The sequence below is a fragment of the Girardinichthys multiradiatus genome, chromosome 5, assembly GCF_021462225.1.
Source record: "Girardinichthys multiradiatus isolate DD_20200921_A chromosome 5, DD_fGirMul_XY1, whole genome shotgun sequence".
Classification (NCBI taxonomy): Eukaryota; Metazoa; Chordata; class Actinopteri; order Cyprinodontiformes; family Goodeidae; genus Girardinichthys; species Girardinichthys multiradiatus.
In genome coordinates, this window is record NC_061798.1 from 10,036,249 (window position 1) to 10,060,962 (window position 24,714).

General features: G+C 41.0%; 1 protein-coding gene across 4 annotated transcripts in view; it reads right to left on the reverse strand.

Moving 5' to 3' along the window:
- Positions 1 to 22,816, reverse strand: part of rhbdl3 (rhomboid, veinlet-like 3 (Drosophila)) — a 119,348-nt gene extending 96,532 nt beyond the window's left edge. The window contains exons 1-3 of one of the 4 annotated variants that reach the window (XM_047366464.1): positions 22,667 to 22,816; positions 18,468 to 18,701; positions 18,050 to 18,073 (exon numbers count right to left, since the gene is read on the reverse strand). In XM_047366464.1, coding sequence (XP_047222420.1) covers positions 18,050 to 18,073; positions 18,468 to 18,611 — 168 coding nt within the window. In that variant the 5' untranslated portion in view covers positions 18,612 to 18,701; positions 22,667 to 22,816. Of the gene's footprint in view, positions 1 to 18,049; positions 18,074 to 18,467; positions 19,360 to 22,666 lie in introns of those variants that run through there. The other 3 variants (XM_047366463.1, XM_047366466.1, XM_047366465.1) reach the window with 3 other exon arrangements.
- Positions 22,817 to 24,714: the final 1,898 nt, after the last annotated feature.

The window sequence follows — 24,714 nt, forward strand, 5'->3', positions numbered from 1 at the left end:
ACAGCCATGGATTTCAACATTAAACTCCAGTACAAACTTTTCTGGAACTTTCTAAATAAATTGCATTAACCTACTTCCGGCACAGCCAAGCAAACTGTAGCAGCGGACTTCCCATGATGCCACTGGCTGCATAAAAGCACCCCCTTCCAATGATCCGATCTCTTCCACGCCGGTGATCATCGGGATAGGAGGAGACAGCGCGCTAATGTCTCTTTGCTGGCAAACGGACATAAACTCTTCAACTGGATCCAAGGTGTCATACGATCCTGCGATCATATGCACAAGTTAAGTACTGATGTATTACTGTTGAAAGAATCCGGTATTCATTCATAAAAGGGGTAAATTAAGATATAAGCATTGCTTACTTTCTCTCTGAGGCCTGCAGAAGCAAACCGTCCCAGAGAAATCCCCAGTAGAGACGTTGTTACTACAAGCCGAGTGAAGCGGTTTTCCCTGCCTGAGAGAAGGACAACAGGAGCCGCATCACCGTGGTTACGGTAACATGCAGTGTGGCTGGCGGACACAACGAGCCGTCTTTCATCCACAGCTACGGAGGTTAGCTGGAAGCTAACCCTTTGTTGACTGTGGACGTTTCTTCAAACTTCATCGTCGCCTGGACAACTCCTCAACACGTTCATAAGAGGTTAGGTTTGGGCAGAATAATAGTGTAGGATTTACATTGAAATTATCTAAATGTTTATCATTATTTGAAGTTTGGTTTTGTTTGTGTTAAACTTAGCTATCTTGGTGCTAACAGAATATCTGCAGCACACGTGTTCAGGTTGTGTTCTGTGTCTGTGTGTTTTTAAAGTTAAGACAAACTTTATTTAAAGGGTGATTTTAAACACAGAAGATTGATCATAACGCGCTGCCCACGCTCATGCATTTTAACCCTTTTATTGACAATATTTTTAAAGGTGTGTGTTTGATTCTGGTGCTAAGCTATTAGCCTCCTCTTTTAGCTTCAACTGCTAACAGGTAAGGATACGTGCTTGCTGCCAAATAATATTTACCCAGAAAGGTTTAGTTTTCAATCCAGTAAATAATGTGTCCCTAAAGTAATTTTACTAAATTTGATAACTAAGTAAACACCATTAAGCCCCATTTCTCCAGAAAGATTTGGCTCTTTTCCAAAATATTCCCTTAAATATTTTACCATTTCCCTTCATAATATTTCTTTAAATATTATTTTAATAAATAAAGGGAGCTAATTAGACCCCGTTGAGAATTAGTCATCCAGAAGGTTGGTTTTATTCAGCAGATCATTCTTTAAAACATTATTTTATTAAAATAATATTTTATCTGATCTTGCATTGTGAATGGTCGTCTAAGTTAGTTCCAAGACTAACTTCACGTCATTTCCAGATTCTTCAAGATAATCCTTGCTTCTCAAACATAAACATTGCATGGTAATGTTGCATCACTCTTTGTGGTCATAATTTTCAATCATCTTTGATCAACTTGTTTATATTGTACATAGTCCATTAGTCTTCCTTATTCTTTAATTCTGCTTGGTAGTTTAGTTGGATCGTTTTAGCATAGTAGAGAGTTTGTTGATTGAAATATGTTTGACTTTGAGTTGACTTATTTTTGTTAATAAATTCTTGTATTTTAAGAAATTGTGTGAATTCATTCCATATATGTGCAGAGTTTATGCTGTTCAGTAATGTCAGAGCTTGTCTCACACCTTTCTATTTTGTCCTAATACCATCGCCTTACTGGGCTGGTATTCACAGGAAAACCCTTAACAGACCGAAATATTATTTGATAAAATATTAATATTAAATAATATTTTCAGATTCATAATCCTAACAATGGAAACACTGGATTTGGAAATGTTGGCAGCATTTAGGACATTTTAGAGTTAAGGTAAGGGTCTACAGTGTCCACAGAATATGCAGAGACTGATGTTTATTGTTAGCAATGCTAACATCACTATCGCTAATATGAGATGCTAAAGGAGAGGTTGCTCTAAATATCCTAGTTTGTATTCATGGTTCAAAGGAGGAAATCAAAGCTCAAACACCTACACAGGCGAACCATGACATGTGGTTCTTCTCAACATCAGCGCCGCCACTAGCGCTGTATCTTTGTAATGGTGTGTTTTTGGAGCAGGTGCCATTTCAGCTGAAAGTTAGATTTACATGTTAGGCTGCAGTCCTTGTTTGGATTACCTAACAATTAAAAGCATTGAATCTGACAACTGGTGGTTTGTTAGCAAAAGAAATACTGGGACAGCAGAGGGAGCTTGTACCTTAAAGAGAGAAGGCGAGAGAGTGCCAGGTTTGTAGAAGAAGTGTTCTTCTTCGTTTAGTTGATAGCTCTGATGCAAACCTCCAGGTTATTACATATAATTGTACATGGGAATTTCCGGGATTAGATTTAGACTAGATTTTTGGGAATTGCTTACAGCATATATCCAACAGTGAATTTCAGGCCTTGTTTAACCTCTGACCAATTCCAAAACCTTTATCAGTCATTTTATTCCCCTTTTTGGGATTTTGCTTTATTAAGAATCATAGACATAACATCTGTCCAAACATTAATGTACTTAATGTGTCCAAAGAGCAACCATCTGCCATCTGAAGTGTACCTAGTTTAGCTCTTTATGAAAACACTTTAGGAAGAGCACTGCAGCAAAACGGAAGATGATAAAACATCCCAGCAGAGAACCAAAGTTCCAAAATGACATTAATTTTCACTGGTTTTCTTTTTGCATTGTGTAATATGGCTTCGTCCTCGTCGCAGCAGCCCACTTCAGCACTTTGGCCAGGCTGACTTTGGCTGCAGCGCCCTGTAAGATGACACAGAGGAGACAGCACAGGAACGAGGATCTGTGTAAAAGCTAAGCACTGCCGCTCACCTTGGCCCTGCCGGTCAGACCATGCAAAGGTTACCATCACAGCAGCAAAACAGTCAGGGAAGTGGAGATTTTCTAAATACCTAAAAGACTTCTCTCCACAACAAATAAAGATGTCAAAAAGTTTAAAAAAGGAATCTTCACTGCAAACTGCAATTGGACTGCACGTTCTGCAGCTTTAGCGTGGGTGTATGGGATGCAGCAGAAAATGCCATTACCTTTGAATTATCGAGTTCTAACATTCTCTTGTCTATAAAACTGTCTGCCACAACTACTCAAGGGAGATATAAAGATGGAGGAGTAAACAAGAAGACACTAGAGGAACATTTTGTTTAAAATAGTTATTCACTGACAGCTGAGCACATAATACATAGTGATTTGCAAGCAGGCAAACTATTTAAAATACAAATCCAGTAAGATAGGTTACAAAGTGTAAAGTATCCAGCACAAGGGCAAATACAAATATGCCCTGCAAGCTCTCTGTGTACTGGTTGTCACCATTCCTTCTGTCTCATAAAGAGTTCAACTGTTCTAGAGGGAAGGCGCTGAACAATGAAGGATTGGCTCTGATGAATGCTCACTATGATGCCTTTATAGAAAATTCTTGGCTTAAGAGAATGTTTTGGAGAAACATTCAGGAAGCTCATGTTTATGGTAACTGTGTCAGCACTACCTTCAGTGGGTGACTGCAGACCTGAAAGTTTTCTGAGACTTTTGAACATTCATATGCATATATGAAGGCTTAATCATATACACCCCTAAACACTGGTGCTTGAAACGCCCTGAAACATCACTTGACTTCAAGTATGTAACTCATGTGTAGATAGAGATGCACTGTTTAGCATTTTGTGGCCGATTTCTAATCTTTGGTTTTCGTAAAGTTTTGACCAGCCAATACCCCTTTAAGCTGTTCAGATTTCTCTTTAACAGAGTTGAAAGCCTTTTTCTAGTCTTCCTGCCATGTGCTGTTAATAAATTAAATTATGCCACCTCACACTGCTGTGTGACAGAAAGCAGATTTTTGTCAAGTATTTAAAAAATAAAGTGACTGATAACAGAAATGAAATTTCAACTGTCTTTTAAAACCGTGATATTAAAGTAGCGATTAGCATGGTAGGCATGCTAGCTTTCCTTACCCTAAACATCAGTCGTATGTTAAAGAATGTAGCCCCTTTGATTTCTAAAAACATATCAAACAAGCCTAAAATTCAAATCCAGGATGTTCCATGACAGACAGACAGAGAGACTCAAAGATAACCTTCCTGTTATCTGTTTTAAGTCTCGCTCTCTCTGGCAGCCTGAATGAACTCCACATGTAGAAAAACAGCATCATACTGTATGTCTCTGTGCTACCACTGAATTCCAGTTTACTCAGTAGTCAGTATTCCAGTACTCGGGTATGGTGCCTTTACTAATAAAAGAAGATCTGGCTTTCAAATTCAAATTATGGTCTTCTCTACTTAAAAACATCCAAAAGGTTAAAATCGTTTGTACCAACATTCTCTGTCAGCTACAAAATTAAACATTTACCAGAGCCCTCCTTTTTGAATCTATTAGGAAACACATTTTGTTGTCAAGAATTTGTGATTTCAAACATCAAGCAGCAGAAATAAAGAAAGCCTTTAAATAACTTTAAAACCTTAGAAAGCCTTAAAGCAACCTTAAAAAGCCTTTAAAGTAACTTTAAATGGCTGTGCAACCCTCTCCAGGCTGATAGATTACGAGAATTTAGTTTCTTATCTGTTCTTGAATTTCTGTAGATCAGAGGCATGATGTGTTGCTTTTTAAAATCTTTTAGTCTAATTCATATTGTCGGAGAGGTGCTATTGAAGGATTTCTTGATTCTACAGGTCTGGTAGTAATCAGGCCAGGCTGAAATTGAATTTAGCTGTCCAAAATGTGTGGATAATCAGAGTTAATTTATGATTTAGCAAAGTGGGGGAATTATGTTTTCACACAGGGCCAGATTGGAATAGACAGCTTGTTTCTCCTAACACATTAAATCATGATTGGAAAACTGCTGTTTTAGTTTTCTTACAGCAAAAACAGAAGAAAATCTGAAGAGGGGCAAATACTTTTCCACATCACTGTATATGGAGTACAGAATTTCACTTAGTAAATCACAAATGTACTCCACACAGAATTACACCAACGCAAGAGCAATCAAAGCTAATTACACTGAGCGGACTTTAGACAAACAGACCTATTGAATGGTTAGATTGTGCTATATCATTTTGAATTTGTTAAAACGTTGAAAATTAGCAGGACTGCATATAGGAGGAGGAAATAACAGCAACTTAAACTACAAAATAATCAGTAGAAATTATCTTTCACATGTCCCATGAAGGCGTTTTCATGTATAGGTTGACATTTTTACATTTTTCAGTACGAACAAAACCTTTAGTAGGGAACCAGATTTCAGACAAAAGTTAGAGAAGAAAAGGAAGGCATCAATATTTACAGAAGCATTTTTCAGAAAAGGATGCAGGTCTAAGCCAAACTCCTTAACTATCCCCACTAGCCCTCTCATAATGGTACGTAAACACACACACTCACACCCATGCACATATGGCCGTTACCACACCGCAGTCATTCAGCTATAGAAAGAGACACTTTGATTTTTATGCTATGGCTGCTATGTGTTATGCACTCTGCAACCAATTACAGATAAACGGCCACATCTTCTCTCTACTATTTACAGATCAACAGATCCAGCAGCTATTTTTACTTCAGCATAAAAAGCAGAGATTGTTTCCACACTCTGCCAACTGGAAGTGCGCCTTTCATTAAGAGAATCTATTTAGAGCCGAGGAGGGGAGAGGCAGGAGGAGAGCTCTGATTTTACCTTTCCATGAAAATCTTTAAGGTTCTGGCTGTTATTCCATTACAGCACAACTCAGCTAGTTCAGAACAGAACGAGGCGGAGTGTAATTTGAATCTCATAAATACTGTCATCATCCTAAATTAATAATACACAGCTCAGTGATGCCTCAAAGTGTTTATTGTTGAGTCATTGCCGAGGCTCAGCTGGTGTCAGTCGCTGACGGGGCACTGGGAGATCAGGCCAGCAAACAGTAAACCCACCATCTGTGTGTGTGTCAGTGGCAATTAGGCTGATAAGTACGTCGGCGTCTTCAAAATAATGTAGACAAAGATAAGATGAGAGGCTGTTTACAGCTGAAAAATAATGCACCTAACCGATTTGCTAATTTGTCAGAAAACATCTTGTTCTGATGAAAGGTTAATAATTTTCTTTTGACCAAATAGGTCTTTAGTATTTCTACATTGTAAAAATCCCCCTGATTTTGCTTACCTTGTCCCTGCGTAAACCATCTAGGAACAACTCAAACACATTTAATCAAATTTACCAGAAAATTGCATTATAATAATAAATATATATATATATATATATAATAATACATTTATTAACTAAATTTATTATTATTTTCAATAAACATTTTCACCATAATTGAGCAATAGTTTATTAGTTATTTCGACAATACAACCACAAAGCAGAGGTTATTTTCCAGCATCCTTAGTGGGCATGTAGTGGAAGTTCCAAGCCTCTTGTTTTATGGGGTTTTACACTAAACCATTTTCAGTGCTCCCTGGGACCAGTGGTTATTTAGCACCTGTTTTATTCTATTTATATTGTCAAAGCATCAGCTCCAGCACCGGAAGAACTGGTTCTGTCCTGCTAGGAAAAAATAAAGAACTAGGGGGGGAAATATTCTGTGAACTGGGCCCAAACAGGTTTTCTATTGCTTACTGTGCTGACCAGTCAATAGGAATTAGGGTTTGTAAGAAAATATGGCTGTATAATGAAGCTGCCCAATGATGTTGAAGCTGGTATCTGATTCAAGATTTCTATTCAAATAATTTAGGGGTATTTCCGCAGAGTTTTTCAAGGACTCTGGACTGTATTTCATTATCTCTAGTTCAAAAGACAAAATACTACAAATCTGAACTGGATTATAAACATAGTTTTACTTTATATTGAGACCAGTGTGAAAACCACATTGTATAGACTGGCCAAAACCTGGAGTAAATCATTCTACACTGATAAAAGATTTTAGCAAAATACAGCTTTGATTTGTAAAACCAATTTAGGATAACAAAACAATGGCCATATTTGTTTGTCTCAAACATTTTGTTATAATATCTTTGGGTACCCAGTTCATTCTGGATGCCAATATATGGGCTCGCCCAGGGCGGCATTCATGCTACAACTGGGGATAATTAATGTGATTTCAGAAGATAATGTGGCTCCTGCAATCCTCTGTAAAAATTCAAAATACAGCAGAAATTGATCTGAACATTTATTGTATTAAACAAAGTTAAGAAATGCAATCAATACTAATAAATGCATTTTTTAAGATACCCATTTGCATCAAAAGCTATATTAACCTTTCAGTGGTTTACCTGAACAACAGTGGCTGACAATCAAACAGTGGGCTGGCGCTGGAAGTTTAAAACTACAATTCCACGACAAACACATCCTGATGGGAGCCTTTGCTGCTGTGTTTAACTGACAAGGAGAAAGCTTTTGGAGGTATGTTGTCTGTAAAACGGGAAAAGCCCTTATGAGGGTTGGTGGTGCTAAGTGTTGGCTAAAAAGTAGAGTAGCACAATACACTCTGATGATTGCTGAGAATAAAAGGCCAGTAAAGCTTCAACAGCAAGGTATGAGAGATGGTGTAAGTTATCATTGTCTGTTCAAATATATGCAACTTGGCGATAGCCCCTTTACTCTGCTCAGTCGTAGTCAGCAGCTATAATAAACAAGGAATGTTAATTTTACTGTTTGGAAGAAAACCATTATACATGTTGCGCAGTGTTAATATAAGCAGCAAAGAATTTTACTTAAAAACTGTGTTTTTTTTTCAATCCAGCCAAAAGTTGCCAGAATTCCCAAAAAAACTAGTCAGAAACTATGGCAACCTGCCCTGCCGACTCTGTTTGACCACTTAAGAAAACATCAAAAACCAACAAAAGAAAAGAGAGCTGAAAAGGACTAGGGTTCCATAATTTATCGAATCGTAACCACATCGTCTCAAGTGTTAAGAACTTGCATTTTTCATGCTAATGTGATATTTAGCTAGTTGGACAGAGTGTCAAGGCAACAGATGCTCACAGTAGACACAAATGACATTGCCCAAAGGCCAAAAGGTCACAGTGTCGATGAGAAAGAGAGAAATAAAAAAAATAAGGATCTATATCGCACCTGATATTGTCATCTCATGAGTTACCAATATTATTGCCATCGAAAGATTTGCTAATATCGTACAGCCCTAGGGTACAATATTGCCATCCTCAAGGTTGCCATATGGTGTGGTTTTGTGGTAGGACCAAAGTGAAGAGAAGGTTCCCGGAGCCAGCAGAATGAAGGTAAGTAGAGTTTTAATTATCCTTATTTACACGACAAGGTAGGCATCCAGTTGTATGACATGGTCCAACCACACCAGAGTACACAATTCCAGACATCAGGCTATAGTACAGTTATAGAACCAGACACGACTGAACGACATGGAAGACAACACACAAGGAACCAGCGGGGAACAAAGGCAACTAAGGAACTTCTATACAGGCAGAACAGCCGGGGGAACCAATGAACGTGGGGACAGAATAATCATGGGGAACAAGGAACACGTGTGGGTCAGACTGCAGAGAGTGAAATCAATTAACAAGACAAAAACACAGAAGGGTAAACTAAGGACCAAACCAGGAGAAATAAACAAAAACACAAACTCAAAACATAGACACTGGCTGGATATGACAAAGGTCTGCTGGGATGCAAAGGTTGGTATTGTATTTTAAGGGGCATGCATACAAATTCTGCCCTCAAAGCCCCCACTGGATGTATATTTTTATTGAATAAGATGCAGAATCTCCTAAAGAGGGGTGGATACATTGTAATAACTGAAAAGAAAATCTGGGTTAATTGTAATCAATATGGTCATCAATATTCAGCAATAGTTACACAGTTACATGTTTTTCTGATATTGGGCTGCCCTAAACAGGACTGTCAGTCAGTCCATTTGAATGGATTAGATCCATGTTTACAATGTAGGGCAACCTGGTTTCCACCAACCTGTTCAACAACTAATCAATCAACTAATCTAATGTGCATATCATATCATGGATCTTGAGTATACTATTGTGTTTTTATTTTATTTTCATCTTCATAAAAAAACAATACGTAAGTATTCACAGCCTGGTTTCCTCGTAACACGATGCCTCCCAGTTTCACCTGGCATTCCCATCAAAGAGTTTAATCTTTGTCTCATCAGACCAGAAAATTATGTTTTTCATGGTTTTGTTTCTCATGGTCCAGATGGGGTGCCATGTGCCTTTTATTAAGGAGTGGCTTTCTTCTGGCCACTCTACCACACAGTCCTGATTGCTGCAGAGATGGTTGTCCTTCTGTTAGGTCCTCCATAGAGGAATGCTGAAGGTCTGACAGAGTGACCATGGGTTACCTTCCGAACTAAGGACCTTCTCCCACGATCACTCAGTTTAGATGGCAGTCCAGCTCTGGGAGGAGTCCTGGTGGCTTAAACTTCTTCCATTTACAAACGATGGAGGCCACTGTGCTCATTGGGACCTTCAAAGCAGCAGAAATGTTTTTGTATCCTTCCCTAGATTTGTGCCTCAAGATAATCCTGTCTCTGAGGTCTACAGAGGTCTACAGATTCCTTTGACTGAAATGCTCTGTAACTGTGGGACCTTATAAAGACAGGTGTGTGCCTTCACTAATCATGTCCAATCAACTGAATTTACCACAGACGGACTCCATTTAAGCTGTAGAAACATCTCAAGGATGATCAGTGGAAACAGTATGCACCTCAGCTCAATTTTAACCATCATGGCAAAGACTGTGAATACTTTGTAAATTTGATTTCTTAGTTTTCTATTTTTAATAAATTTGCAACAATCTCAAACAAACTTCTTTCATGTTGTCATAATAGGGTAATGTGTGTAGCATTTCGAGGAAAGGGATTAATTTGATACCATTTGGAATAAGGCTGTAACATAACTAAATGTGAAAAGTGTAGCACTGTCAATACTTTCTAGAAGCACTGTAAACGTTTCTGTTTTCACTAGAAAACGTCGTCATGTAAACAGGGCCTTAAAGCCTTCAGTTCAACTTAAGGCAAGAGAAAAGACATCTCTTCAAGAGACAAAAGCAAACTACAATCAGCTTCCCAGGCCGCTCTCTATGATCTCACTGTCTGCACGACTTTGTCTACAGCACGGGTAAAACTGACAGGCCGCAGCGAGACATCCTATCCCTACACGCATGGTTAAACACAGCTGCAGCTCCCCACTTACCCATCAAATAGTAGCTACCTGGGAGGTGGATCTTTCCCTTCAAGTGAACTAAAGACAGTAAGGCACCACCAGCTAGGCTAGATGAGGTTTAGAATGAATAAAATACAGTTTACTTTCATCGTAGGTATAGAAGTCATGAAGCGATGATTGTAAATCACATAGACTTTATCTCAGGGTGTGTCCCACACAAAGCAACAGACTGAGTGCAGCAAAACACTTATACGTGTGGCCCAACGGGTCATTCAAGGATAATTGTGCCACTCTTTTTTTTTCATGACACCAACAAAGAAATGACAAGGGAAACATTTTCATTGAAAGTATGCAGCCATGTGAAAGTGTTTAATCTTTAAGCTCCTGGGGGACAAAAGTCTGGAGGGATTTCAAGGTGGCGTTTGAAGAAGGCTGTCAACAGAAAAGCAGCTGGGGGCATATAGAAATGCAAACACACAGATGGGAACTGAGCCTACAATCACAGACAGGCTAGCATCTGATAGTTACGACCCTATCAACTACAAGATAAAGAGCTTTCTGAGATTTTGTAAACCTGCCAAACCTAAATTCAGATTTTTCTTTAAGAATATAATTAACAGCGTTCAAATTATTTCTTGCTTGCCTTTGTGCCTTGAGCTGTGATTAATTATTTATCTTAGAAGCAGAGGCGGCGTCACACTGTGTGTCGCAGTAAAACCATTTTTTTCTGATACAAAACAAAGACTACTGTGTCATCTCTAACATCTAACATTCTTGATTTAAGAGATTAGCACGAATAGTGTGGTTAGGAAAAGTCCCTGTAAACAGCTGTCTTTTTGTGTACTCCGTAAAATGTAGATTCTTACCTAACTCTGAGATGTCCAAAAGGATGCCAACATTTCTGTTCTATCATAGAGGTTGCAAGTGTAAAACAATAAAACAGAGGAACTTCCTGTTATCTACTAAAGTTGGAAATGGCTCAGTTCATCCCTTCACCAATTTGCCAAAACATTCCCAAGCCAAAGACAAATTGATGTCCTGTAAAAAAGTTGGGTCTAAAACATCCAAAACTGTCCATCAACCACCAAAGACTAGCTCTTGCAGCTTTTTTCCACCCTGTGATTACATTTAAAAACACCTTGATGTGATGCAATAAATTGCCATGTTTGAGTCTTCCTGCAGCAGACGCTTTCAGGCCAAAGAATGGTATGGTTAATGCAACATAGAAACGCTTAAGTGGCATTTATTATCAGAAAAAGATCAGATCATTGAACTTCCAAGCAATGTTTTATGAGTCAAGCTAGAAATTGCCCAATTCTGATCCCCTGCACAGAGTTTCAACCAAAAACAAAATGTACTTCATTAAAAGTACAGGTAGAGGTTTTAAAAAGGTATTTTAAAAAGTACACTGAAAATGACTCCGTTACAGTAATGTGAGTATATATAATTTGCTTCTAAACAGAAGTCATTTTATAGTTCTAGATTCAGATGAAGTAGTCATACATTTTTCACCACAGCTTCTTTCTTATATGAAGCACAATCCTTCAAAAAAGTACTTGCTTTTGCCCAAATGAGTGGCTGTGATTGCGGTTGTGTAGAAATGACAGAAAACAAGATCTTATGCCAATTGTATGTGATGTCATGGAGCCAGTTCATAATAAAAGTAGAAGTTCAAGATTACTGTTTCCCCAGTCACACTATTATATATATCAACATTTCCTTTTGATGGCAATGGAAGACAGGATTCAATAGGGAAATAACTCACTCATGCTGCATTCCTACACATTTAACACTGTAGCATGCACAATTTGATCACTACAAAAGCCAGCTTGCCATGGATTTTTTTGGACATGCTGAAAAGTTCTGCCACATGAGTGCTGTATCTCTCACACAACATATATGCCACACATATGCACCAATGCTACAGAGATTGGCCAACTGTGACTAAAATGTCACAGATAGCAGTGACCCCGTAACAACATTATGCTACTCTATCCAGACGGTTCACTCACATCAGGATGCTGGATGCTTAAAACTGATTGTTTGAGCTAATACTTGTCTGACCATTTGAGGGCACCCATATAGCTTTAAGATTTAATTTATAGATGGTCAGTTAGTCCTCTGACATAAAAAATAAAAAACAGTGCCATCTCAGAAATGTAACATATCCAATCTCAGTAAACAATTATCACTGGAACCGGACTACATCAAAAGCAACACATAAGTTAAAGACACAACTAATCTTGATGTTCTGCAAAATCTCCTTTATTACAACATGTTTAAACCTAGCTAACATGTTTTTCATAACAGCAGCATACATGGCAAGATAGGAAATAGGATGGCAGCACCTTTTTGTCTCTCTAGCAGTACAATTCAGAAGTAATGCCAGATCACTTATATGATAATGTGCCCGATCTATAGCTTCAACTGTACCTTCAATCTTCCCAAAATAAACTTTTTTTCACTAAGCTATACTGCATGTGTAGCTGACCACAACTGCAAAAGTACTAAATGGCAAAAGAGTGAAATGACCATCAATGGCCAAAGTCTAGCTCCAAAACAAGCATCCAGACAGCTGGGTTCTCTTAAACAAATTTTATCCTTGCACTAAATGCAGCTTAAAATGCTGTCATAAAATAACTTGTCTATTGCAGAATGCTAAGAGAAAGATGTGTTGTTGACTAAACCCTTAACCTGTGAACATCAGCAGCAGATGGGGCACAAAGAAATCTTGTCAAACAAAGCCATAGTCACCGACAGGCAGGAAAACCCATCAGATGTTCCCTCCCAGGGAGCACAACATAAGGCAGTTTACATATTTAACATTCTGACCTAAATTTGCTTAAAAGGGATCATCAAATAAAATTTAACTCATAGAGTGTGCTAGCATCATAAAATCTGGTGAACTCTCTGAAATGTGACATAAAACAAGAATAGCTGTTCCTTCTTTGAGATGATACCTTTATTATAAGCCTTTGTGTTTGCATCTGTGCGTGTGTGTGTGTGTGTGTCTGTGTGGAGGACAAAACATTAGATCCCTCACAGTCTACATCTCCCTAGCTTCATTAGATGTTGTCTGTTTCTGTGCTCACTCTTCTTGTTTGTTTCAGGAGACGGGGAACATGAATCGAAGAATTGAGGTTTGTGCTCCTCAGAAGAGGGAAGCACTTACACAGCAACAAAATCCTCTCCAGGGACGGGACAGAGGAGAGAAGAGGGAGGCAGAACAAAGCGACGCAGCATTTCCATTTCAGCCTGTGATGGTCTGAAACTCAAATACAATTCTGCACAGTCACACGGGAGTCGGTGAAAACAATATGAAGGCGAATGTTTTGTACACAGATCAACAGCCAGCTAAGTCATGTAAAAAGACATAAACCAGCTACATATTCACACCATTAAGATGTAGTTATGGAAAAAGTGGCAGAATTCTGAGATGACTTTTTACATCGTCTGTGCTGGTGTTCAAATAATGTGTTACCAAACTTTAACTGCTTTTATTAACAATATTCCAGTAAAATAACAGGATTTAACATCTAATAATGACCACATGCTTTTTCCATCTATAGTAGAGCTGGAAAATATATCAAATCGCAATTGTCATCCACTCCAACAACGTGTGGAGGGGATGTGTCATAATGAATCACAACCACAATATTTAGCAATCTGCAAAGTGCAAATTAATGTTTTCCTTATATCATCCAGCCCTAAAATAAGCCTAACCAACCGATCAGATACGGATAAGTTTTGGATCTAACTTTGGCCTGTGACATGACAAGCTGTTAACATCCTTTCAAACTCTTGCTAAGAGTTGCAGGAAGTTTGAAAAGAGTTAAAGGCCGAGGTATACCTTGGAGGCACAAACTGTAATAGCTTTCCACACCTCATAGCAGAAGAGTTTGCAGTTGTAGTGTTTTTGTGGTCACCGACGGCCCCATGATAGCACGTGGTGCAAAAAACAAATGTGTCATCTCCATCAAGAGTGGGTATGTTTTGTCATTTAAGCAGACCCTGCTAATCCCCATTTTTGTAAAGTTATAATGAAAAATTAACTAAGAAATTACCAAGTGACCAAGCTTAGACAGTTTTTAGCTGGACTAGAGAGGACTGTAGATCTGCTGGTCCATAATTTCAGTACAACCAGGTTGGAGTGAAAACAACACTCTTCAGAGTTGATGTTATTACAGAGTGTAGCAGACTCAGAGTTATCTATTTTCAGTATCAGGGAGGTCAGAGGAAGTACAAAAGCTGTAACAAGCTATATAAAAGCCAACAAGAGTTATGTCGCCTGTTAACTCAGGTTGCTACTGAAAGAGGCATCAGCAGGTAACAGAAAGGCTAAAGGTATTACAGCAAAGTTGTTTTATATTTCTGAGCGTCTAACATCGGTCTGCAGATGTTGCAGCCATGATGCAGCCATCAGGGTTTTGACTCCTGACCTCAAGATGCTGTCCTAACCACTGTTCAATAAAGGCCACTAGCAATACAAAATCTTAAAAAGAGGAAAACTGGAGTTAGTGTTGTGTGTCTGAAAAACCAGTATAGGTCAGTAACATTTATTACTGACACCAGAGATTGGCTGTAAATGGTTCTAAACTCAAACATATTCAATGTTTTAATGGGATATAGCCATGAGCCAGTATGGGCCAGGGATCTAAAATGTTACAGTTTCAAAACCACCAAGATTTTCCATTGTACCATTCTTATGGCTTTAAGTCCTTCTAATGCAATGCCAGGAAAAGTGCTGGAGTGGGCAGAGTTTTTCCAGCTGTATGGAGCATAAAACACAGTGCTGCCCCCTCCGTCACCTGTTTCTGTACACTGGCTGAAAGATGGTCCTTGTCAATAAACTGAAAAGAGGTATGAGACGCAGGAAACTGAATGTCCCTTGTCCTTAGAGTTAGTGACGACTCCATCAAATGTGGCCATATTTTATGCTACTTCTAATTTCAGGAATTAAAACAAACAAAAAAACCAAACCCTTCATATTTTTATCCAAATAAAATGAAAGATAATTGTAACAGAAACAGCAGTGTTATGCTATTCTAGCTGACCTCTAATTATACTGCCAAATAAAGAAAACCATCCAGTCACAATAAACCTCCATGTATGAGATCACTCATACATGGAGTGTTTATCTAGTATCTTAAGTCCTGCCCTTGCTCTTTGTTCCAGCATCTTTCTTTTTTTGCTTACGCAACAACAAAGGTTTCTAGGATGGATTAAAACCCCTACTTTTCCTGATGTTCAGGAACTGAATGATCCTGCTGATCATTCCTCTTGTTGCTTCACAGCAGCAGGGTGTCTCCAAGGTCGGCCCCTTGACAAATGGAGCAACTCATTGTGAGTGAGGAGGAGGAACAGACAGCAAAAGAAGATAAAGGACATTTGTAGCTGCCAGAGCGGTCAGCGACCTCGCCATTTGGACAAACCCGCATTTTGTTTTGTGCCGACGCCTACTTGAGGAAACTCAAAGCCGTTCGGCATGCATAAAAATGGCAGCTTGAGGGGCCCATTCAATGGCTGTCCATAGAAAACACTCCCTTACTAACACGCACGCAGTCACAACACACTCCCAGGGGACCTCTATCTAGCCCTGGAAGAGTGAACCTGACACGAGCCTCAGACGCAATCCTGAAAATCCCAGCTAACCTCTGCACACACAGGCACACACTGAAACACCCACATTAATACATATAATCACCCTCAGCAGAAAGTAGGGGCCCTGATTCCCAGGCCAGGCAGGTGTTGCAGCAGGCCCACACAGTGATAGCTGTGCATAAATAAGTGTGTGTGTGTGTGTGTGTGTGTGGTAGTGGGGGGCTCGTTTGCCGTCTGTCAGATCAGCCGGCTGCTTGCATGATCATTCTGTCTCTGTTTCTCTTCTCCTGGGGTTTCTTGGCTGTTTGCGTGCATCTGCATGCTGTCATGTGTCTGTTACAAGGCAGGCCTGACTCATAGATCAATGCATCCAATATTATGTGTTGTTCTAATGGCATTATTGGGGTCACTGTGAGCGAGCAGCACACCCTCAGCCCCCAGCGTCCTCCCACTCTGATGCTCCTGGCTTTGACAGAGATGTGGCCTTGTTACATGTTGTGGCATGATTGCTACCCAGCAGGCGAGGGATTTAAAGCTGGCCTTGGCAACATCTCAGTCTAAAAATATGGTCGATTAATCAGCCTAAATGAGAAACCGGCATTTCCATATTCACTCTCGTTTTCTAAGGAAAAGATCAAGTTTAGCATATGAAGAAGTTTCTGTGGGATGGTTTAAACAGAACAGACCTGCAGAGTTAGAACATATGAGTTCATTGAGTTCTTAGTTGTCTTCTGAAAGCCTTTCCAGTGCATGTTTAAGTCAAGCAATGCACTTTGCAGTTAATGCAAAATGTTTTCTCCAAAAACCTAACTTTATCTTATGTTCTTGTCTGCGCTAAATGCAATACATAAACTCTTCACACTGTTTTATGTCCTTTAGACAGGTAAATATAACTGAAGTATATAGTGATCATCCTTCTTGAACTCCTCAGATTTAGGTACTTTATAATCCCAAACTTTGTTTGTATTTTATTTGGATTTTATGTATTAGACCAACCCAAAGTAGTGCACAATCATCAGGTGGACAGAAAATTATGGTTTTCTAAATGTGTGCAAAGAAAATCCAGAAATGTGGATGTGGATTTGTATTCATACCCTCAGAATCAATAATTTATATAACCACTTTTCAGTTCAATTCTGTTTGGGTATATCAGTACAAGCTTTGCATATTTATGTGTTAATATTTTTCTCTGTGAACAACAATGTTCAAGTCATGCAACAGCTGAAACAACATACTTCCAGTATTTTCCCGGTATCAGTTTTTGATCGAAACCATTCCATTGCATATCTGGCTGTATGTTTAGGGTCATTGTCCTCAAGTCTTTTGCAACCTCTAACAGGCTTCCTTCCAGGATTGACCTGTTTTTAGCTCCATCCATCTTCCCATTAATTCTGACCAGCTTCATTGCCCTTGCCAAACAAAAGCTTGCCTCATAGTAAGATGATGCTACGTTTTAAAACGTGGTGGGAGTCGTGTGTTCATTTATCTTGTAGTTTTAATTCTTTCCACACTGGGTTTTGAATCATGCCCTAAATGATCAATTTTGGTCGTAACTGACCACAGCATATTCTTACACGTTAGGGGCTTGACATGCAAAGATTGTGGCACACTGCACTTCTTTTAGGTTTCTCACAAAAATGTGTTTCTTGTTTCTCTTCTATAAAGGTCAGATTTGTAAAGTGGAAGACTAATAGTTTCCTTCGTGAGCTGTGGACCTCTCTAGGTCCTCCAAAGTCACCTTGGGCTTCTTGGATACTTCTCTGATTAATACCCAGTCTATCAGTGTAGGGGGAGCCCACATGTCTTGTTTGGTTTGCAACTGTACCATTTTTAATACGTTCAAAGCTGACCTGTCAGCTGTATTCCTTGGTCTTCTTGGTGCTGTTTGTTCATTAACATTTTCTAACAAACCTCTGAGGCCTTCAAAGAACAAGTAGATGTATTAAAGGATTAAACTACATACAGGGGGACTATTAATAAATTAGGTGGCTTCTGAAGGCAGTTGTTCTGGGTTTTATTTAAGGGTGTCAGAGTATTAGAGATACAGTACACTTTTCAATTCTATTACTAAGAAATTTTGAAATCCACATATTAGGTAATAAAACACATTGACGTTTGTGGTTGCTGTATGTGAAAAGTGTCAAGGGGTATTAGTACTTTTGGAGGGTCCTGTAGGTCAGAGGTTACACACACAGGGCACAAACACGCACACACACACACTGGAGACAATAAGTAAAGCATGCATATGGCAATAGACTAAAGCCACATAAAGCTTGCATTACTTACCTTGTCAAACAGAGACTTCCATTGCTTGAGACAGGAAAAGCAAAGAGAAGAGAAGAGCAAGTGAAGGTGAAAGTGAGTGAGAGGAAGAGTTGGAAGGATGAAAAAACTCAGACAGGACACAAAGAGTACTGGAGCACCTGTTTGATAATGATGTTACAGACCAAAAATAACCCTAATTTATGTTCCGGTCTTAACTGATCACTAAAATTAAGGATGCAGCAACTTTAGAGTGAGCCGGTTTTAAAATTATACATTCTTATAAGCCTGTGACAAGAAATAATGTTTTCACAGTTCAGCCATGACGTAAAAGTGCCAATAAGAGTTTAATTTGCACTCATCATACAATTAAACAGAGACCCAGTTTTCTGACATTTAAGGCTGTCTACGACGGTAGTCTAGACATACTGAGCAGACTTACGACTTCTTCTGGAGCAACGGGAAGGATGTCGGTACTCTCCAAAACCTCGATCTCCTCGCCCTCTGCGTGGGCAGCCACCGCCGGGGAGATGTTCACCGGAGCCTCCCGGGTTCCGCCGGTCATCCTCGGACTGCTCTCCTCCATACATCCACTAGATCGTAGGAAATGACCACAAATGCAGATGATTTCTCCCCATCGCTCTCCTCAAGAACACAACGCATCAAATGCTCGCTCCTGTTAAGGAAAGTTGATCAAGTTTAGTAGGAGTTGAAGTTTAAAATGTCTTCATGTGGTGGTTTTCTGTCGGCGGTCCAAGTTTCAGAGGCACATTCTGCAGCGACTCTTTTCAGTCTGAGAGCAGCGACACAGGAGGAGAAGCGGAGCGCAGAACCATCTGGGAGAGAAACAATTACATCATCAGCGGTGACAGCGGGACGGACATGACAAACGGGCCCGGGGCTGACGCACACGATTGATCCACGCACGCGAGGGACGGAGGGAGGGACGACTTCAAGTCCGCACGCGGCACACTAGCGGGGAGAAGTTTAGGACACGCGCCAGTTTTTTTGGTGCGTCATGACACCTGGCACGCGCTTTCGATATGAGTGAGACCTAGAGAGACAGAGAGGACGGAGCTCTCAGGGAGGCAGGGAGCAACACACCGACCGAGTCCGCAGAGATGCTGCCTGCCTTCAGCTTCAGGAGATGAAGTGGGTCCGCTCCGTTGCGCGTACGTCCTCACAGGGACGCGGAGAGAGAGAGAGCGGGTGGGGGGAGGAGAAGTGAGGGCAACGAAGGAGGGATAGATCGAGGGATCACCAGCGATTCCTGATGAGGGGTTTCTGCTGAGGGACCCCGGAGGTCTGGCTCAGCAGCTGACTGTAGCTCATTGGCTATAGATCTACACAGCCGCCTTGCAAAAGCATCCACAGTGCTTAAACGTTTTCACATTTGTTTCACGTTACAGCAAACTTTAATGGATTTTCATAGAATTGTACAGGTCCTTCTCAAAATATTAGCATATTGTGATAAAGTTCATTATTTTCCATAATGTCTTGATGAAATTTTAACATTCATATATTTTAGATTCATTGCACACTAACTGAAATATTTCAGGTCTTTTATTGTCTTAATACGGATGATTTTGGCATACAGCTCATGAAAACCCAAAATTCCTATTTTACAAAATTAGCATATCATTAAAAGGGTCTCTAAATGAGCTATGAACCTAATCATCTGAATCAACGAGTTAACTCTAAACACCTGCAAAAGATTCCTGAGGCCTTTAAAACTCCCAGCCTGGTTCATCACTCAAAACCCCAATCATGGGTAAGACTGCCGACCTGACTGCTGTCCAGAAGGCCACTATTGACACCCTCAAGCAAGAGGGTACGACACAGAAATAAATTTCTGAACGAATAGGCTGTTCCCAGAGTGCTGTATCAAGGCACCTCAGTGGGAAGTCTGGGAAGGAAAAAGTGTGGCAGAAAACGCTGCACAATGAGAAGAGGTGACCGGACCCTGAGGAAGATTGTGGAGAAGGGCCGATTCCAGACCTTGGGGGACCTGCGGAAGCAGTGGACTAAGTCTGGAGTAGAAACATCCAGAGCCACCGTGCACAGGCGTGTGCAGGAAATGGGCTACAGGTGCCGCATTCCCCAGGTCAAGCCACGTTTGAACCAGAAACAGCGGCAGAAGCGCCTGACCTGGGCTACAGAGAAGCAGCACTGGACTGTTGCTCAGTGGTCCAAAGTACTTTTTTCGGATGAAAGCAAATTCTGCATGTCATTCGGAAATCAAGGTGCCAGAGTCTGGAGGAAGACTGGGGAGAAGGAAATGCCAAAATGCCAGAAGTCCAGTGTCAAGTACCCACAGTCAGTGATGGTCTGGGGTGCCGTGTCAGCTGCTGGTGTTGGTCCACTGTGTTTTATCAAGGGCAGGGTCAATGCAGCTAGCTATCAGGAGATTTTGGAGCACTTCATGCTTCCATCTGCTGAAAAGATTTATGGAGATGAAGATTTCATTTTTCAGCACGACCTGGCACCTGCTCACAGTGCCAAAACCACTGGTAAATGGTTTACTGACCATGGTATCACTGTGCTCAATTGGCCTGCCAACTCTCCTGACCTGAACCCCATAGAGAATCTGTGGGATATTGTGAAGAGAACGTTGAGAGACTCAAGACCCAACACTCTGGATGAGCTAAAGGCCGCTATCGAAGCATCTTGGGCCTCCATAAGACCTCAGCAGTGCCACAGACTGATTGCCTCCATGCCACGCCGCATTGAAGCAGTCATTTCTGCAAAAGGATTCCCGACCAAGTATTGAGTGCATAACTGTAAATGATTATTTGAAGGTTGACGTTTTTTGTATTAAAAACACTTTTCTTTTTTTGGTCGGATGAAATATGCTAATTTTGTGAGATAGGAATTTTGGGTTTTCATGAGCTGTATGCCAAAATCATCCGTATTAAGACAATAAAAGACCTGAAATATTTCAGTTAGTGTGCAATGAATCTAAAATATATGAATGTTACATTTTCATCATTACATTATGGAAAATAATGAACTTTATCACAATATGCTAATATTTTGAGAAGGACCTGTATGTGATAGACCAACACATAGTGGCACAAAACCGTGAAGTGGAAGAAAAAGTATGCATAGTCTCAAAATTTCTCTATTAGACTCTGAAAATGGTGGTATGCATTTGTATTCAGCCCCCTTTACTCTTATACCCCTAAATAAAATCCAGTGTAGCCTTCAGATATCACTTAAGTAAACAGAGTCCACTCGTGATTTAATCTCACTATTAATCCAGCTGTTCAGTGAAGGTCTCGAACATTAGTGAACAACAACAGTATCATGAAGACCAAGGAACGCAACAGAAAGGTCAAGGAGAAAGTTTATATCAGGGTTTGGTTAGGAAACAATATTGTATTTTAAATATCTCGTGGAGCACTGTTCTGTCCAACTGAAAAAAGGAAGAACTCGTTGAAACTGCAAACCTGACCTGCATAATATTTTAAAGTGCAATCTCCTTTTGACCTGTTTGTGTTTTGTTCATTGCACCCACCTGTTTTAAATGTAGCTCTTTTTATGTCATTTAAGTTCTGTCCCTTTATTGTTGGATTCTCTGTTGCGTCTCTCTGGTTCCTTCGTGTTTGTGAGTTCATCATTCCCTTTCATTAAAATATATCTATCGATCATGCAACTGCAGATTACCTTCTGCTGCTTGTTCCTTCACAACCACAAAACGTCAAAGAAGAACCAAACCACTAGAAGGATCTGGCAACAGGCATCAAGGTCATCACTCTTTTTGGGTACTTCAGACAGGAAACGGAGAAGCATGTGCATGTCAGAACAGCAATCACCTTACTGGGGCTTTCTCGCAGCAAACCTTTCTCACAGCAAGACATGTTGCTGGCAGCATGATGCTATGGAGATAGGGAAGATGGTCAGAGACAGAAAGATGGATGGAGCAAGGTACAGAGCAATCCTGAAAGGAAACTTGTTAGAGGCAAAGACTTGAGTCTGGGGTGGAGGTTCACCTTTCAGCAGAACAACGACCCTAAACATACACCAAGAGCTACAATGGAATGGTTTCAATCAAAGCATAATCATGTATTAGAATCTGTGGCAACATTTGAGAATGGATGTCAACCGATGATCTCCGTCTGTCTTACTCAGGTTGAACTATTTTGAAAATAAGAATGCGACAAAAATGTCATACTCTAGAAGTGCAAAGGTAGTAGAGACATAAGCCAAGAAACTTGCAGCTGTAACTGCAGTGAAGGGTGATTCTAAAAGGTGTTGAGATGAACCAAATACAAATGCACACCATGCTTTTCAACTTTTTTATTTGTATAAAATAAATGGCATCGGGAAGTTTGTGGTTGTAATGTGACAAAATGTGACATCTGAAGGGTTCTAATACGTTTGCAAGACAGTGTAGTTAAATATCCTGTTCAGTTTAAGATGTTCAACTCAAAAGCCTCTTCTTTCCCACTTGATATCTAGTTAACGGATGATTATCTCTGCCCACCAATAACACAAAGCATACACACTTCAGTTGCTTCCATTTAAATACACAAAACAGGCAGTGCCCAAGGATGCAGGTGAAGCTCCTGATCCTTTCAGGCTTGAAACAGTTCCTTGCAGCTCTACTGCAACAATCCACCATTAAAGACAAGCACCCACCTATTACCTGAGGAGACATCAAACACACTTAATAGATGGGATGAAGCCACGTATGAGGAGGCATCGTGGGTGGCCTACACCAGTATCCCTGCGATAAAGCTCTCCCTGCTTCAGTGTGATTGCATTGCCATGGAAACAATAAAGTTCAGTTATATACATCTACCCTTTAAAGATTTATTCTAACAACTATACAGCAGTGACAGATTAAAGCCAGATGCCAGTTTTCATTTTTGAAAAACACCCAGAAGCCATCTTTTCTACAAAGGCTGGACTAATGAAAACTTATTCTGGCTTCATGACTTTGACCAGATTTGCACAAATAATTAGTGTCATCTGTATGAAGGCTAGTCATGTTTATTTATGAAATAGATTTTTTCAGTTATATGAATTTAGAATAACAAAGACCATATACCCTAGAGACAACTTTTTTTACTTACTGTGAAACCCAAAAGGGTGCAAAAATGTAAAATTTTATTAAAAGATTTAGAGCTAAGCAAATGATCCAATAACAAAGCCTGGTATTGTCACCCAGGGATTACACATTCCGCTCCTTGAACTGCCACCTTAACGTGGTGGAGGGGTTTGCTCGAATGATCCTAGAGGCTATGTTGTCTGGGGCTTAAATGTCCCTGGTAGAGTTTCCCATGGCAAACAGGCTCTGGTGACGGGTCAGACAAAGAGCGGTTCAAGACACCTTCATGAGGATCAGACAATCGAGGCAAGTGACGTCGTCCAGGACGGCGGAGCCGGGGTCCCACCCTGGAGCCAGGCCTAGGGTCGGGACTCGTCGGAGAGCGGCTGGTGGCCGGGTTGCTCCTCGCAGGACCCAGCCGGGCTAAGCCCGAACAAGAGACGTGAGGGACCGATCCAAAGAGGACTTGGCAGCGGACAAAGGTGGAGACCTCGGCAGCTCAATCTCCAGATGCTTAGGCTGGCTCTAGAGATATCACCTTTTTGGGGGGGAAAGAGCCGGAGCTGTGCGGGAGGTCGAGAGATATCAAAATAGTTGGGCTCGTCTTCACGCACAGCGTGGGCTCTGGAACCCATCTCCTCGAGAGGGGCTGGACAGCCTTCTACTCTTGGGGTGGCATGCGGGGAGAGGTGGCAAACTGGGGTGCGTTTGCTTGTTGCCACCCAGCTCAGCCGTCTCGTGTGGGGGTTTACCCCAGTGGGTGAGAGGGGACTCCATTATTCTGCTGGGGGACTTCCATGGCCACATGGAAAACGACAGTGACACCTGGAGAGGCGTGATCGGGAGGAATGGCCTTCCGATCTGAATCCGAGTGGTGTTTTGTTATTGGCCTTCTGTGCTAGTCACGGATTGTCCATAATGAACACCATGTTCAAGCATAAGGGTGTTCATCAGTGCCCCAGGCACCAAGACACCATAGGCAGGAGGTCGATGATAGACTTCGTTGTAGTGTCTTCAGACCTTCGGCTGCATGTTTTGGGCACTCGGGTGAAGAGAGGGGTTGAAGTTGTTCACAGATCACGACCCGGTGGTGAGTTGGGTCCGCTGAAAGAGGAGAAAGCCGGACAGACTTGGCAGGCCCAAGTGCATAGTGAGGGTCTGCTGGGAACGCCTGGCGGAGCCCTCGGCCAGGGATGTATTCAACTCCCACTTCCGGGAGAGCTTTGACCAGATTCCGGGGTAAGTTGGAGACACAGAGTCTGAGTGGACCATGTTCTACGCATCTGTTGTCGATGCTACTGCCTGTAGTTGTGGCCTTAAGTCTGCAGGGCCTGTCGCAGCGGCAATCCCCGAACCTGGTGGTGGATACCGGCAGTAAGGGAGGCTGTCAAACTGAAGGAGTCCTATCGGCTGTGGTTGGCTTGTGGGACTCCTGAGGCGGCTGACGGGTACCGTGAGACCAAGCGTGTCATGGCCCGGGCTGTGGCAGAGGCAAAAACGTAGGCCTGGGAGGAGTGAGGCCATGGAGAGTGACTACCGGTTGCCTTACTGAGATTTGAATCGACTTGTTTTTGCAGGTCCTGGTCCTGATTGCCTCCATGCCACGCCGCATTGAAGCAGTCATTTCTGCAAAAGG